This window comes from Branchiostoma belcheri, unplaced genomic scaffold (genome assembly GCF_001625305.1).
Source record: "Branchiostoma belcheri isolate BF01 breed outbred unplaced genomic scaffold, Haploidv18h27 scaffold14, whole genome shotgun sequence".
Taxonomy (NCBI): Eukaryota; Metazoa; Chordata; class Leptocardii; order Amphioxiformes; family Branchiostomatidae; genus Branchiostoma; species Branchiostoma belcheri.
Genome location: NW_017802824.1, coordinates 253,096 through 268,200, shown reverse-complemented (window position 1 = coordinate 268,200; position 15,105 = coordinate 253,096). Strand labels below are relative to the sequence as shown.

At 38.2% G+C, this 15,105-nt stretch overlaps 1 protein-coding gene across 1 annotated transcript in view; it reads left to right on the top strand.

The window, feature by feature from the left end:
* The first annotated feature begins 357 nt into the window (after positions 1-357).
* The window catches only part of LOC109464494, a 246,415-nt gene continuing 231,667 nt past the window's right edge, over positions 358-15,105 (top strand). The window contains exons 1-3 of the mRNA XM_019761502.1: positions 358-409; positions 643-723; positions 7,097-7,177. Of these exons, the coding sequence (XP_019617061.1) occupies positions 373-409; positions 643-723; positions 7,097-7,177 (199 nt within the window). The 5' untranslated portion in view covers positions 358-372. The remainder of the gene's footprint in view (positions 410-642; positions 724-7,096; positions 7,178-15,105) is intronic.

Sequence of the window (15,105 nt, the reverse complement as noted above, 5' to 3'; positions counted from 1 at the left end):
AAGCATATCTTCATGTTCTACCACACACAGAGGGGGAGGCAGAAGAGGCGAAGTTACTGAGCAGAACTACGACCAGTCAGAAACCGGAGAAGAATATTCAACTTCAACAGGTAACAGCTATCATTTATCTAATACACAAAACTTATTGGCACCTAACTTTTTAAAATCATTACATTTGAAATATTTAAAGGCGGAAAATGACCTTGGATGTCACTGATGTTAATCATGCATCACATTAGATTAGACTTGACGTGATGCGTTTTTTCGTACATCAGATATTACGTTACGTGGCTATTTACACAAAAAATACAAATTTTAGGAACCACAGAATACGGCGGTAAACTGGGTCTTGATGTACAGCAAAATTACGGCATGAAAGGACTTGGAGATCCAGATCCGACATCAGAAGGTACCGATGGTCATCCTGCCCTTATTATAAAATATTTATTGACACCTAATGGTTTACGTTCTTAGCTAACGATGCGCACTTACTGTTTAGGAATCATTGTCGATCAAAAGAGTTTTACTTCATCTTATCTTAAGACCTCTAAGACATCACATGAAAATGATTGGCTTGCTTCTTTGAACAAACACCGCACTGCATGGTGATTAAAGCATATCGGCATGTTCTACCACACACAGGGGTGAAGGGAAAAGGATGTACGGATGTAGAGCAATACTACGACGTGACAAACACTGGAGATCAAGGGTCAACTTCAAAAGGTAACGACTCCCCCGTTTCTAAATATATTATCCCTATTAGAAACACGGTTAAGATTACGTCGGTAAAGATTATTCCCCCTTTACATAATTATATTAAACGCATGTGATCGTAAGAAATGACTATTTGCTATCAGCTATGTTTTAGGATTTACCTTTACCATACCTCAACCATCTAGCATTTTCATCGTCTTCAAGCAAAATGTTAACATTGAGATGTAATTCACAAAGATTCACAAAGCATTGTGTACTGGGTCAACCGACTCCTTTCAATATGAAGATACGATACTAGAAAAGTGTAGAAACAGGCGCAGATCAAACAAAATGGATCTTTACATTGCTTGAGTTTCGTGTAAACTGTCAGTAATTTTAACAATAGTAATATGTAACAGAAAATTGTAGCTATCGAACAATATGCCTACTACGTCCGGTAAAATAGCACCGTTCTGAAAGAAAGAAAATTAAGGGTTGTTTCTAACCCGAGAATCCTTACTTTTATCATGTATGTGCATACCAAGTGGATATTGATGTTTTAATAGTGCGACATATAATAATCATACAGTGCTGTACTTTGGTGTCATAAGCATTTAGCTTCAGCGTGCTCAGGTTAGAAATTATGCTATTTGCGCATATAGAACACCTCAAATGTCGTCGGTGTTAAGGAGTACGGAAAAATGATTTTTTGATTTCTGCACATGCATATGCATCTTCTGTATCATCTTCGATTGTTGTATGGAGGGTATTTTTAGTACGTGTTCACAGGACGCGTGATGGGTACTTCCGGGTGGAAAGCTGCTATTTGGTAATGGGTCAGGGGTCAACGTACTCTTGCGCAATCGTCCCTACGTCAAGCAAGAAGCCCTTGTGAGATAAATATATTACGGCGCGGCGTATATTACGACTTCTAAAGGTACGGTCACAACTCGCCGTAGGTGCTTCTGCGTGCTGTCTACGTGCAAAAACGTGGGCAAACGTAGGGAATCCAAGCGTGGTGAGTACCATCCCCGTGCGGAATCCTACGAATTTGGGAGCTGCGTGCCGCGTCTGCGGATTCACCACCCGTGCGTGCGAGTACGGGCAACGCGCGTGCCCCGTATGTGCCGTGCGGAAGAAGCAAGTGTAAGTACGGTCTCCTTACGGTAAAGTTGCAATCGCACAGAGATCGTACGTTGTAAGCACGTACAACTCACTTACCACTTGCGCAACGTACGATGGACGCAACCGCTCACGGTCAGACTTTCCGTGAAGACCACACTCTTACACTTTGCGCAACCGTGCGAGTGACGTGCGAGTGACGTGCGTCGACGCCACTACTTCCCCACGTTTTCAGAAAAAAACGTAGCAGACGTAACCTCCCAAAAAACGTACGGACAAAAAGCACGTACGGCGTAGCTTAACTTACAAATACTGTGGTATAAGATCTCGACATACATTTTTACCGAGAATTTAGACCTTTACTTCCCCGATTTATACGAAGAATCGGCGGAAAATGGAGGAATGAAACTCTCTTACCGTGACCGTATATACTCTAATTACAAGTTATTTTTAACGTCTGATTTAACGGTTCCAGTTGTCATTCTGAGTTTCATTTCGAGTTCCTTCCGGCAGATTGAAAAGAATTTCATAAGTTCCTGGGTACATGTTATGGGCTGCAGATAAGAATGTTGTCCTATGTTAACACGACAAGGAACGCTACATCTAACATATGAAATTTAATACCATCAGCTTTACATATCAAACAACATATCAAAATATATAATAAAAAGCCCGGAGGTATAAAATCTCAGATTTTACTTGTTTATTAAATGGTTTGTTTTGTATATATGTGTTCGTGAGCCTGTTTTTGTAATTACCTGATTTGATTACATTTGGCTGGTTGTAATATTAGGTTGAGAAAAAAGGTTTAATGCACCGTCCCGAGGTGTATATGGTGAGATAATCCCTGGTCGTGTGCGAACGAAACGAGGTGGTTTATTCGGTGGTTATCGCACCCGACCAGGGATTATCTCACTACATACACCGAGCATAAGGCGGGACATTAACGTTATTATCATATAGCCTATCCAAACTTGTTTTTAAACAACCGCCTTTCCTTCAAGTGGTCGAGCTGCTGTTCATTGAAACTAGGAAATGAGTGCTGTAAATCTTAATTTTAATGATCCACAAATTTTAGTGACTTTTGCGGTCAAGATTCACCGCAACTATTTCATGTATTTGATCACTTCTGCCCCGCCACCATAACAAGCCTGTTATGGTTCACTCACAATCACGCTTCATTTATTGGCCAGGACACGCATATAATGTGCTATTGATTCAATCAGGAACAAGCAAAACATTACAGTAATTAATAAATAAAATAAAACATTTATTATACAGAAAGTGTGTGTCGCCATTTTATTTCATAGTTATATTGAAACAGTGGCGTCGTAACGTTTTGAAATTTCGCAGCTTATTTGCACGAGAGTATTTACAAATGTATACAATACTAAATTACATCACGATAAAGGAGTTTCTACGTAAATCTACAAAAACAAACAGCAAGGAGACAATATCAAAAACAATGAGACTATTAAATCACCGATCGTGTAGACAACATCAAGCAAAATGGCGTCACACCACTAATAATTACAATTTGACAAACGAGTTACAAAGTACGAGAAAGCGGCATCCATCTGCTAAATTCTGAGCGCAACACAAGCAAGTCTTACGAACTTTGATAAAACATTTTGAAGTCTACGCGCCGGGGCGATACTTTGTTTACTAGTGTGCCCTACTTACCCCGTACATTATGTCATTCTCTCTCCGCTAGATGACATGCAGGCAAAGTTAAAAATGTTCTTAGACTAACTTTTTCTGTAACCTGAATAATGTCCAACCATGCTCGATCTGATGAAATTCGACCAAAACGTGTTACCTATGACCTCATCGGCGGCCATATCGGTCGACGCTGATTGTTTCCGGTGTTTATGGGATTTTAATGACCTCTGGTTGAGTTATGGTGTCATAACCAATAGCAAATGGGGACCTCTGATTGGTCAATGCTACCTGGCTATATGATGATAACACAATGACCTTCAGAGTAGGCAACCGTGAAAGATGTATAATAATTGAGGTAAATTTGACTGTAGTAGGATGAGCTACATTTTTTTCCATACTATATACCTTGCAAGTAGCAAACCATTAGTTAGTATGGCTTATAAAGTGTTTGCATAAAGAACGCAAAATAGTAGTATAGTAACTATGGAAGAACGTTTTTAGCATAATACTGACCAGATCGTCTTATTGCTATCGGGGTTTCCAAACTAGACTTTGACAAAAACGTGTAAAGCAGATCAAGAGCAAAACAACCCACAAAATGTAAGGAAACTAAATAATAAATTTCCAGTATTGTTGCAAAAAGATACACTTAATGTTGAAAGGTCAAAACATTAATTTTTTGTTCTCCCTTTTTTTTTAATTTGCTGTAGACATACAAACTTTTAGCAGCATTGTCACTGAAATGTCACTATCATTGACAAATCTATTTGTTGTGTTGAATACGTTGTTCTTATATACGAGCTGCTGTTTTCATAATCATACAGAACAAAGGTCTAAATCTTTTTTTTTTAATTTCAATTGACAGAAAGATTATTCTCTTTGAAACTTTAATTGAACTGTGATTTTTTGACGTTGCAAATTTCTATTGACAAATGTGTGCCTAAAAGTATTGAGAACTGTAGTTCTGGTGATTTTGTAATCAGAGACACCAGCCGAATAGCCGTGTTCCGTCGTCAGGCTCATATCTTAGTAGGTCAATGTGGTCCGTGCATTGTATTTACATGTACTTGTTTGGAGGAGGCTGACTTATTACCTCCATGAAAAATGGAGGTATTGTTTTTGGCGCGTCTGTGTGTGTGTATGTTTGTGTGTGTGTGTGTGTGTGTGTGTGTGTGTGTGTGTGTGTGTGCGTGTGCGTGTGTTTGATATATGGTATGGTGGTAAGTCTGAGAAAGACGAAGGTCAAGGTCAAATATGGGCCTCCTGGTGGATGGCCTTGGTATTGCAGCAGAACTTCCGGTTTTTGTATCTTTTGTCCCGAACTTGCTATGATCTTGATTTTTTTGGTGACAGATTGGCTAAGCTTTTCCTGTCAGCAATAAGCGGTGTGGGTTTGGTCTCCCTAGCAGCTTGTTCTGGAACTGCAGGAGACTTTCTGGCGAAATCTAATGAGGACTAAATTGCATAATTAATAAGGAAATTCTATAATTTAAGTATTTTATATAATTATAGTACTGTTATACATGTAATCAAATGAGGACAAATTTGCATAATTAATAAGGAAATTCTATAATTACAGTGTTTATATAATAGTACTTTATTTCATTTCATTTCATATAATAGTACATTACGTACAAAAATCATACATTTTGACCTTTTCCTATTTTTTTGTGAAGAAAAGACAAAAAGATGAAAAACCCGATTTTTAAACCCTATTCAGACCGAGTGGTCTTTTGAGGCCCGCGCCAACTTTAATCTCAAATAGCGCCTAAACGGCTTGAGCTAGAACCATCAAATTTGGTGAGCTTTCCTAAAATGTATCTATAAAAAAATTCATATTGGTTCAATAAGTTAATGATTTTTTGTGTTACCATGGCAACGGGTTTCTGACAGGCAGTTTCTTTGAAAAAATTATTACTTTTGGTTTAATCATTTTTGGTTTATTTATATTAAATATTACTTCCTTTCTGACATTAATAACATCTTACATAATTTAAGAGATAAGTTAAATTATTTAATATTCATAATATATGCTAATTTGATGACGTCATTGGTCAAAATCCAAGATGGCGGACCATATTATTAGCTTTGACGTCATATGACACAAAAGCTGTTAGAATTTCATTCTATTAGTACACCATTCTCTAAAAAAATTTGGTGGCAATACGATAAGTGCTTAAAAACATATAAAAACGGAAATAAAGTAATGTATAAGAACGCCAGTGTATCCATTACGATCAAAAGCTGGCTGGGGTTCGCGCGGACCCCAAAAGAAAATCAGATATAACAATTTTTAAGAGTGGAGGAAACTGGGTTTTCTGTACTGTATTGAGGGACAACTTTATGGGTAACAATTACCTGAAATTTTAGAAAAATATCCTAAGAAACAAAAAAAAAATATTACAGCATATATAGTGCTGGGGTCCGCGTGAACCCCAGGTGTACTGTTTATGGTAAATGTGAAAATTCTGTAATTCCTTTTTGGTGAATGATGGGAACTTTATAACTATTATATATGTAACATGTGTACGTTACTTAAAGGTTAACACCACTATGCATATATCATGTTAATTTTTAGGTCATTTGTATCGTTTGCATAATCAATGAAAACATGTTGCAATTAAGCATGACAAAGGAGAGGAATTTTACACAAAAATAATGTCATTTGAATTTAGAAAACCATAAATTAAACTAGCTATATATATAGGTTATGTTAATTACGACCTTATTTCAATAGTCTATGAGACAAAAAAGTAACATTTACAAAAACTCATTTTTAAACTAAATTATGCTAATTTTGACCCTATTTTGAAATTCAATGAGACAAATAACTTTTGCGAAATCTCATATATTACATGGAGGTATGAGACCTCTGAATTCTTCTTTAGTTTTCTGTGCAACCTACATGTAACTGAAATTATGTATCTTCTTGCCCAGTAACTGACATCACATGTTAACGGCGTGGTAGCCAGGTGTACACTATATTCAATGATAGCTTACACCACGGAGGCTAAAACTTGCCAGATTTATTGGATGATTTTATATCCCAGCTATCGTTCTAAAGTTAGAAGTACAGGCGATATCTAAAAAAAATTAAGGGTGTAAATAAAAAGATGAAACGTGATTTTCAATATACCAACAAACCCTACAAGAGGATTTTAGTTTTAAATAACCTTATTAATTTATTGATTAGTACCGGTATTGTTTTTGCCGTTGAGCTATTCCCCTTGACTTCGCTAAATCTTAATTTTTAATCCTAAAAGAGCATAACACGCAACTTAACTTTTCAACTGATGTTTTCTAAAACCAACAACATATTGTTTAGTTAATAATTAAACAAAATATCTGCATCCTCTGTAACTACAGAAGGGGATTGTAAATGGAGAAGGAGACACAGATTTAGTATTAGATGTCGGTTAAGTCACCGCTGGCCTTTCCCAATGATGTTTTTATTAAGTTACTTAACTTCTACCGCATATATGAGTTATTTTCATCATCATTCCCAAAAGTAATGCATTTGTTAAGAAATAATGCGATTCTTTAAGGTTCGTATTTTTGTAGAACAATTATCTAGTGACCTGGTCATTAATGTCCATATTCCATGTTCTATTAACTACAGAAGTCAGTGGTGAAAAGGATCCGGATGTAGAGGAGAACTACGACATGGCAGGACTTGGAGATCAAAACCCGACTTCAGAAGGTAACGATGGTCACCACGTCCCTGATACATTACATGTAAAAACACCTTTATCCCCTTACTAACGATGTGCCATTACGGTTTAGGAATAGTTGTCTTCATTTCATTTCATTTTCATTTTTATTTATTTATAAAGGTTAGCATATCGCCATTTTGGCGCTTTTCAAAGCTCCCTGTGTCATACATACATAACCAAACATAAAAAAAGGTAACTTAAGTACAATCAAAAGGTAGTTATGATAAAAGAAACGAAAACAGACTAATGAATTACAGAAAACATACTAAATAAATATGACAAATGATATAAATGATAATGAAACTGAATTTGCATATCAATGTCTAAAAGCAAAATGGAAAATTAAACAAAGAAATCATATTAACTGGTGAGTGAAGAAAGTGTGTCTTAAAGACACTAAGTGAGTTCCAGAGGACTGCACCGGAAAAAGAAAGCGATCTCTTTTTGTACTGCAAGCGAGCTTTTGGTAGCTGGAGTCCCCCCTGTGTGCTTAGTCGGGTGTTGTGTGTGTGGGTACTGGCAGATGTCCAGCCTAACAAGTTTAGAACAGTTTCACTGGAGGTGTAGTGGTCACACCCTAATACTACTCTGCCCGCTCTATTTTGCAGCTTTTGTAATTTGTCTACATGCCCCTTACCTCCCTGGTCCCATAAAGTGCTGCAGTATAAGATGTGGGGGAGGAACAATGTGTTTTATATTGTCAGTAGGGCCCGTCTGTCCAAGTATGGTCTCAAACACTTCATTATTCCAATTATTTGTGATTTCTTTGTGATTTGTAGTTTGGACATATGAAGAAAGTGGTCCCTCTAGAGTAGGGCAATGTCAAGCAAAACACCCAGGTACTTGAACGTATCCACTTGCTCCAATTTTGTCCCGGTTAACGTGAGTTGTAAGCGCTGGTCAACAACTCTGGACCTGTGTGAACCAACCAGCATTGACTTACATTTAGAGGGATTCAAAGAAAGTCTGTTTGCGAGGAACCACTGTACTAACCGGGTAGAATCGTTCTGGAGTGTGTCTTGTATTGTCTGTATGCTACGGTGTGAGAAGTAAAGAATGGTATCGTCTGCATACATAGCCACCCTACATGACTGAATACAATTGGGCAGATCATTTATATATACAATGAAAAGAAGGGGTCCAAGAATGGACCCCTGCGGAACGCCGCAAGTCACATTAGATGGTTTTGACAGGACTGAGTTAAGGCACCTACTGGTCAAGTAAGACTTGAACCATCTACATGCCATTTCATCGAACCGTAGGTTTTGAGTTTGCTTAACATGATGGCTCATTGTTAAGAGTATCAAAGGCCCTGGACAAATCGCAAAAGATCACACCAGTGTGCTGTTTTATGTCGATTGATTCAATCCAGTCCTCTGTTACGAAGTGCAGGGCAGACTCGCAAGAATGGCGCTCTCTGAAACATGACTGGCATTGGGAGAGTAGTCGGTGTTGGTTAAGGTAACCATATAACTGGTTGTGAACCGCCCGCTCTAGCAGTTTGGAAATGCCAGGTAGGACAGATACTGGGCGATAATTACTTGGCGAGGTCTTGTCACCTTTCTTATGGATTGGCATGACTTTGGCCATCTTCCATTTGGCCGGAAACTCTCCTGTGGTCAGGGACTTGTTAAAAAGGTTTGTAAGCGACGGGGCTAGGACCTGTGCACCTGCTTTCAGTAGTCTATTATCAATGCTATCCAGACCAGTGGCCTTTTTTGTGTTCAGCATTGTCTTTAAAAGCATATATCTTATCCTAACTCATAAATCTATTATCTATCCATTAAACGTAAAATGAAATGGCTGTTTCCTAGAACAAACACCATTTTGCACGATAATGAAAGCATATCTTCATGTTCTACCACACACAGAGGGGGAGGCAGAAGGAGGCGAAGTTACTGAGCAGAACTACGACCAGTCAGAAACTGGAGAAGAATATTCAACTTCAACAGGTAACAGCTATCATTTATCTAATATACAAAACTTATTGGCACCTAACTTTTTAAAATCATTACATTGGAACTATTTAAAGGCGGAAAATGACCTTGGATGTCACTGATGTTAATCATGCATCACATTAGATTAGACTTGACGTGATGCGTTTTTTCGTACATCAGATATTACGTTACGTGGCTATTTACACAAAAATACAAATTTTAGGAACCACAGAATACGGCGGTAAACTGGGTCTTGATGTAGAGCAAAATTACGGCATGAAAGGACTTGGAGATCCAGATCCGACATCAGAAGGTACCGATGGTCATCCTGCCCTTATTATAAAATATTTATTGACACCTAATGGTTTACGTTCTTAGCTAACGATGCGCACTTACTGTTTAGGAATCATTGTCGATCAAAAGAGTTTTACTTCATCTTATCTTAAGACCTCTAAGACATCACATGAAAATGATTGGCTTGCTTCTTTGAACAAACACCGCACTGCATGGTGATTAAAGCATATCGGCATGTTCTACCACACACAGGGGTGAAGGGAAAAGGATGTACGGATGTAGAGCAATACTACGACGTGGCAAACACTGGAGATCAAGGGTCAACTTCAAAAGGTAACGACTCCCCCGTTTCTAAATATATTATCCCTATTAGAAACACGGTTAAGATTACGTCGATTAAGATCATTTCCCCTATACATTATTATATTAAACGCATGTAATAGTATGAAATGACTATTTGCTATCAGTTATGTTTTAGAATCTACCTTTACAATACCTCAGGCTCAACCATCTAACATTTTCATCATCTACAAGCAAAATGTTAACATTGAGATATAATTCACAAAGATTCGTACTAGAACAAGCATTATGTACTGGGTCAACCAACTCCTTTCAAGATGAAGATAAGATAAAAAAGATAATATAATAAAAAAGAGTAGAAATGGTAATATGTAACAAAAAATGGTAGCTATCGAACAAGATGCCCACTGCGTCCGGTAAAGTATCAATGTTCTGAAAGAAAGAAAATTAAGGATGTTTTTAACCCGGGAATCCTGTACTTTTTTATGTATGTGCATGCCAAGTAGATATTATTGGTTTTATAGTGCGACATATAATAATCATATAATGCTGTACTTTGGTGTCATAAGCATTTATCTTTAGCGTGTTCAAGTTACGAATTATGCTATTTGCGCATTTTTATTTATTAGAACTCTTTAAATGTCGTTGGTGTTAAGGAGTACAGAAAAGTGATTTTTGGATTTAGCCCATACCCCCCTCCCCTTTAACCCACACAGATATGGACACCATACTGGCAGCAGAGGTCGGCTTGCAGACTTTGCCCAATTCAAGCAAAGTAAGATCTCTTTTGAACTATAAAAGACTAAAATTAAAAAAAAAAAATCAACTTGAAACAATAGGGGCTGCACCTGCAACCTCCATGCTTGTGCAGCCCCTTCTCACTTGAAAATAAACATTTGACATAGATATCTAATCGTGTTTAAAACTCAATGTATCAATACCGTAATTACCTTTGCTATGAAGGTTATGTTTCCAGAGGCGTTCGTGTGTGTATCTGTCTGTCTGTGAACACGATAATTCGAGAAGGCATAGATGGATTGTCTTCATACTTAGTAGGTGGGAAGGTCTTGATGAGACCTCAAAATTATTAGATTTTGGGCCTCCTGGCCGCATGTCGTGGTACTGCAGCGGAACTTCCGGTTTTGATATCTCGTGAAATGGACGTGCCAGGGTCACGAAATTTTAATGGTCGGTAGCTCTTGTGCTGGGGAAGAAGTGACGTACGTTTGGGCTCCCTAGCGGCTTTCTCAGAAACTGCAGGGTCGTATCTTTAAAAATATTCAAAAGAGGATAACTCCAGAACCGGTTGACGGATCGTCATGATTTTTAGTATGTACGTAGATCAAGTGTCGCTTGACATAATTATGCGACAATTATGCAAGTCTGGTGTAATTTGCATAATTTATGAGTAAATTGTATGAATCAGCTGTATTACATTATAGGACTATTTAAGCTTGAGAAATATATGTAATTGAGAACAAGAGAAACGCAGGCAGATATTGATTATGTATATAAACACTTAATTTGCATAATTAATGAGAAAATGTTATAATCCCATAATGGTAACTGCCTGGAATTTCATACTTGGGGTATTTGAAAGTTAAGTAAAGGTGAACATCATTAAACATGAGGACATCATTTGCATAATTTATGAGGAAATTATAGAATCGCTCCCTTTGTTATGATAAGGCTGTCTTTAGGTGGAGAATATGATAAACTGATATAATGCATGTAAATGATGATCCTATTTGCATCAGGAGGAATAATCTTTACTTTGTCAGTCATAAAGATTAACATCCTTTGTCGAAGGTATTAGATCGTTATCTTATTCTTTTACGAAGGTCCCGGATAGTATTTCTCACGAGAAGAGAGTCGCAATTTTAACGGCTCTGGGCGTCGCGATGCCTATCGCCAGCGTAGTGTTAGGACTGGCAAATTTCGCCTATGGGACTTACGGGATCGTCAGAGGGCAACAGCAAATGGCTGAACTCAGGGAAATCAAACGGAAGTTGGACCTCCTGGACAGGAGACTGGACGAGTTGCAATGGCAGCTTGGTGAAGTGCGATTCGGCCAGCAGTGGCTGGAAGGAACTGTTCTGTATGGGCGTGATATCCAGGTATTTCTTCTTAATGCAATATGCAGCACAAAACATGATGACCTAGTAACTAGGAAGATTTCTGTCACATAACGGAACCACATGCAACATTGTATATTTCTCTTCTATTTAGACAAGGATGATGACATGAGCTAGATGTGTATGTTTGTCCACACCATAGATGAGGTGGGGTTCTTTTAAAAAGACTGGCGTGCTTCCGAAAATAATTACACGAGCTTCGTAGATCATAGGATATTCGGATTTCTTCATACACAACCAGTGATTCTCTTACCTTGCTTACGTTTCTGTGTCTATCAGATACCATTATTATCTAGCTTCTGTCGCTGCTACATGTAGCCCAAGTAGGTAACGATCTTGCAGCTGAAACACATTCCCTAACATGGCTAAGCCTGTACTTCCCCATCTAGAGGGAAATAGTGAGAAACTAAATTGGTGACTATTCTATAGGGCTTATTCACCACAGATTGTCACATTGTCCGCAATGTTGTGGTTCAGCATGATGCCTATCGCTATGGTACGCTGTGCAACCCCCTGGGGATAGTTGCGTAGTTTTGGCCAGAATCTACGTTTTTAACACTCTTCTTGTGTCATGATGTCAAGATGTGGCTTTTATCTATTCTGTTGATCGGAAACGGTGTGTCTTAGCTTGGCGTAGCCATGAACAAGGTAAATCTGTTGGAGCTACATGTCCCTTTACCCTGTGGTAAATTTCCATGTGGAACAGGGTGCTTGCAACGTTACACTCACCTTGTCCAGCTCCGCCTTTGCTTGTGATTATCCAGACATTGAGTCTGGGGATGTACAATGTGGGAACTACAAAAGACTTGTTACCACGCAACTTTCCCCTAACACTCTCTACACATCCAGATACTACGTAATTGTATGCTCTTAGGGTTTTAAACGATCCTGTATGTAAAAACTTCTGCCCAGTACTAAATACGAAGCTAAGTCAATGAGCTCCGCTGTCGGTAGACGCCGTCTCAATCAAACTGATCAAAACTCAACAGAAACGCGTCAATCCTAACAGATTTTTTGTTCCGATAACAAGAGGCACGAGTGGTGGTAAACGTTTCGTGTAATCGGATAAAGAACAGTTTACCTAATGTTTGTCGGCCATTTCAACGCTTTGAAACTCGCTCTAGAGATGGACCCCAAAATGGCGTCGCACGGAACATGAGGGGTGATGACGTCATGATGGCGTGTGGTGAATAAGCTCTAAACGTATATACATGAAATACGCCACAGAGCATTGAAATGGGTCTGTAGAAAATAGAACAAAGCTATTGCAGTAAAGCCCTGAACAACACAGAATGTGGACCCTGCTGGTGCACCTCAAAGACAAACTAGGGCGCCCAGCAAAAACAGTCGACAAAAGGAACGATGAAGAACCTTAAAGTTTTGAACAAGACTAAAAGAACACAAAAAGAAAGCTGACAACATCGATGGTGTTAGGTACACAAGATCTCAGAAACGACCCGCACAAAAGGAAAAGATCGCCGGTGATGACGGACCACATAGTCAGGAACAACTTTGTAATTTACTGGGGAGGGGGTTGAAGTAATAGACCTATGGAACAAAAGATGTAACGTAAGCAAGGTAAGAGAAGCAGTAGTTTTGTAAAAGAAAATCCCAATATCCAATGACTGGTGTTTCCCTGATGAAAATTTGTGTCAGTCCCTCCCGCCATTAGCGTTCACAGTTACTGTTTAACACATCTACATTCCCTTTTTGTCAATATCCAGAGACTTAAGTACTTTATGAGCTATTTGGACCACAACCTTGACCTGGGCAGTGATGGCCAGCTGGTTCCCGCTAACCAGGCCGCCAACTGGGCGAACGCCGTCCTCGACTTGGGCTCTGATGGCGTCGGGCAGGTGAGGACTTTTCCTTGAGTTCTTGTCATGATATCTATGATACAACTTTTACATCCTATGTACTCCTGATTTTATTTGTTTACAGGTACAATTGAATTGTGTTAATTATTATCTTAACCCTATCTTGACTGGGGTTTATGGGATTCGTTGGACAGCGATTGGGTTCATTCGCCCCCCCCCCAAAGCACTCCTGAACGTTACATGGCCACAAAATTTTCGATTGATTAGTGGAGGGTGTAATAGTAAAAATGATTGTAAAAGTTTTCATGTAATTATGACGTCAGATGACGTCATTTATCTGATTTTATTGGCTGAACCGTCTAGTTAGGTTATTTTTATAAACTTAATTGGTATACCTATAAGTTTTGATAGAATATAAGTTCAGGTCTACAATAACTTATGTTGCCCATCGATATAACAACACCAGTGACGTTACAAAATAACGCCATGCATATTAAAGCTATGATATATATGTATATATATATATATATATATATATATATATATATGTGTGTGTGTGTGTGTGTGTAATTCTACACCCTTTTCTGTTTATATTGTATGTTTAGATTGTGTATATTTATTTGTTACTTTCATGTTGTGTTATATCTTTGGCAATAACCTCGCCAAGAAGGTTCATATTTCCAGTTCGTTTGCCATTGTTTCTGTCAATTTAAGAAATGCTGGGTGGATTGGTTTCAGACGAAACATACGTTTGGGCCACCTAGCACCAACTGCATGGGATATTATAAGAATTTTGAAGAGGATATTTGAAGACAAGAACAATTGAATTTAATGATTTTTGGTTGGTAGGTAGCTTATACAGAGTAATAATGTAATGAATGGTTTATTAGAAAAGAAACTCTCGCAGCCTACTGGCTGAATTGCAGATTCCATTACAAGTACTTTAAAAGTGTCAGTCAGTTATAATATAAAAACGATAATTAAATTTACCTATTTTAAATCAGTTCTGTCATGGCTTAAACATTCATGTCTCCGTTACAGATGATTAAAAGATGATTAAAATAATAGATATATAATACACATAGATATATTTCGCGAACAGTACGACATACATGCGGGCCTAACTCTATCATCACATAAGTCACAATTTTTTCCTTGTTCAAGTTCTCTGAAGGGTTGTGTTGAAAACAATATTGCTATTCATTCGTTTAACAGTCGGGTTAGGTATGGTATGGTAGAGTTTTGGTATCTATTTGTCCTACACTTCACATTGTTGAAATCCCCGGTATCCTGCCTATCTCATAATGTCACCCCGTATCTTTTCGAGCTCAAATGCCACCAGGATTACCCATGGAAGGGGGCTTGACTTAATTTTGGATGATTTTTGATGACTGTATGTAACCGATTGGTCTGTAATCCAAAAAAGACGCAC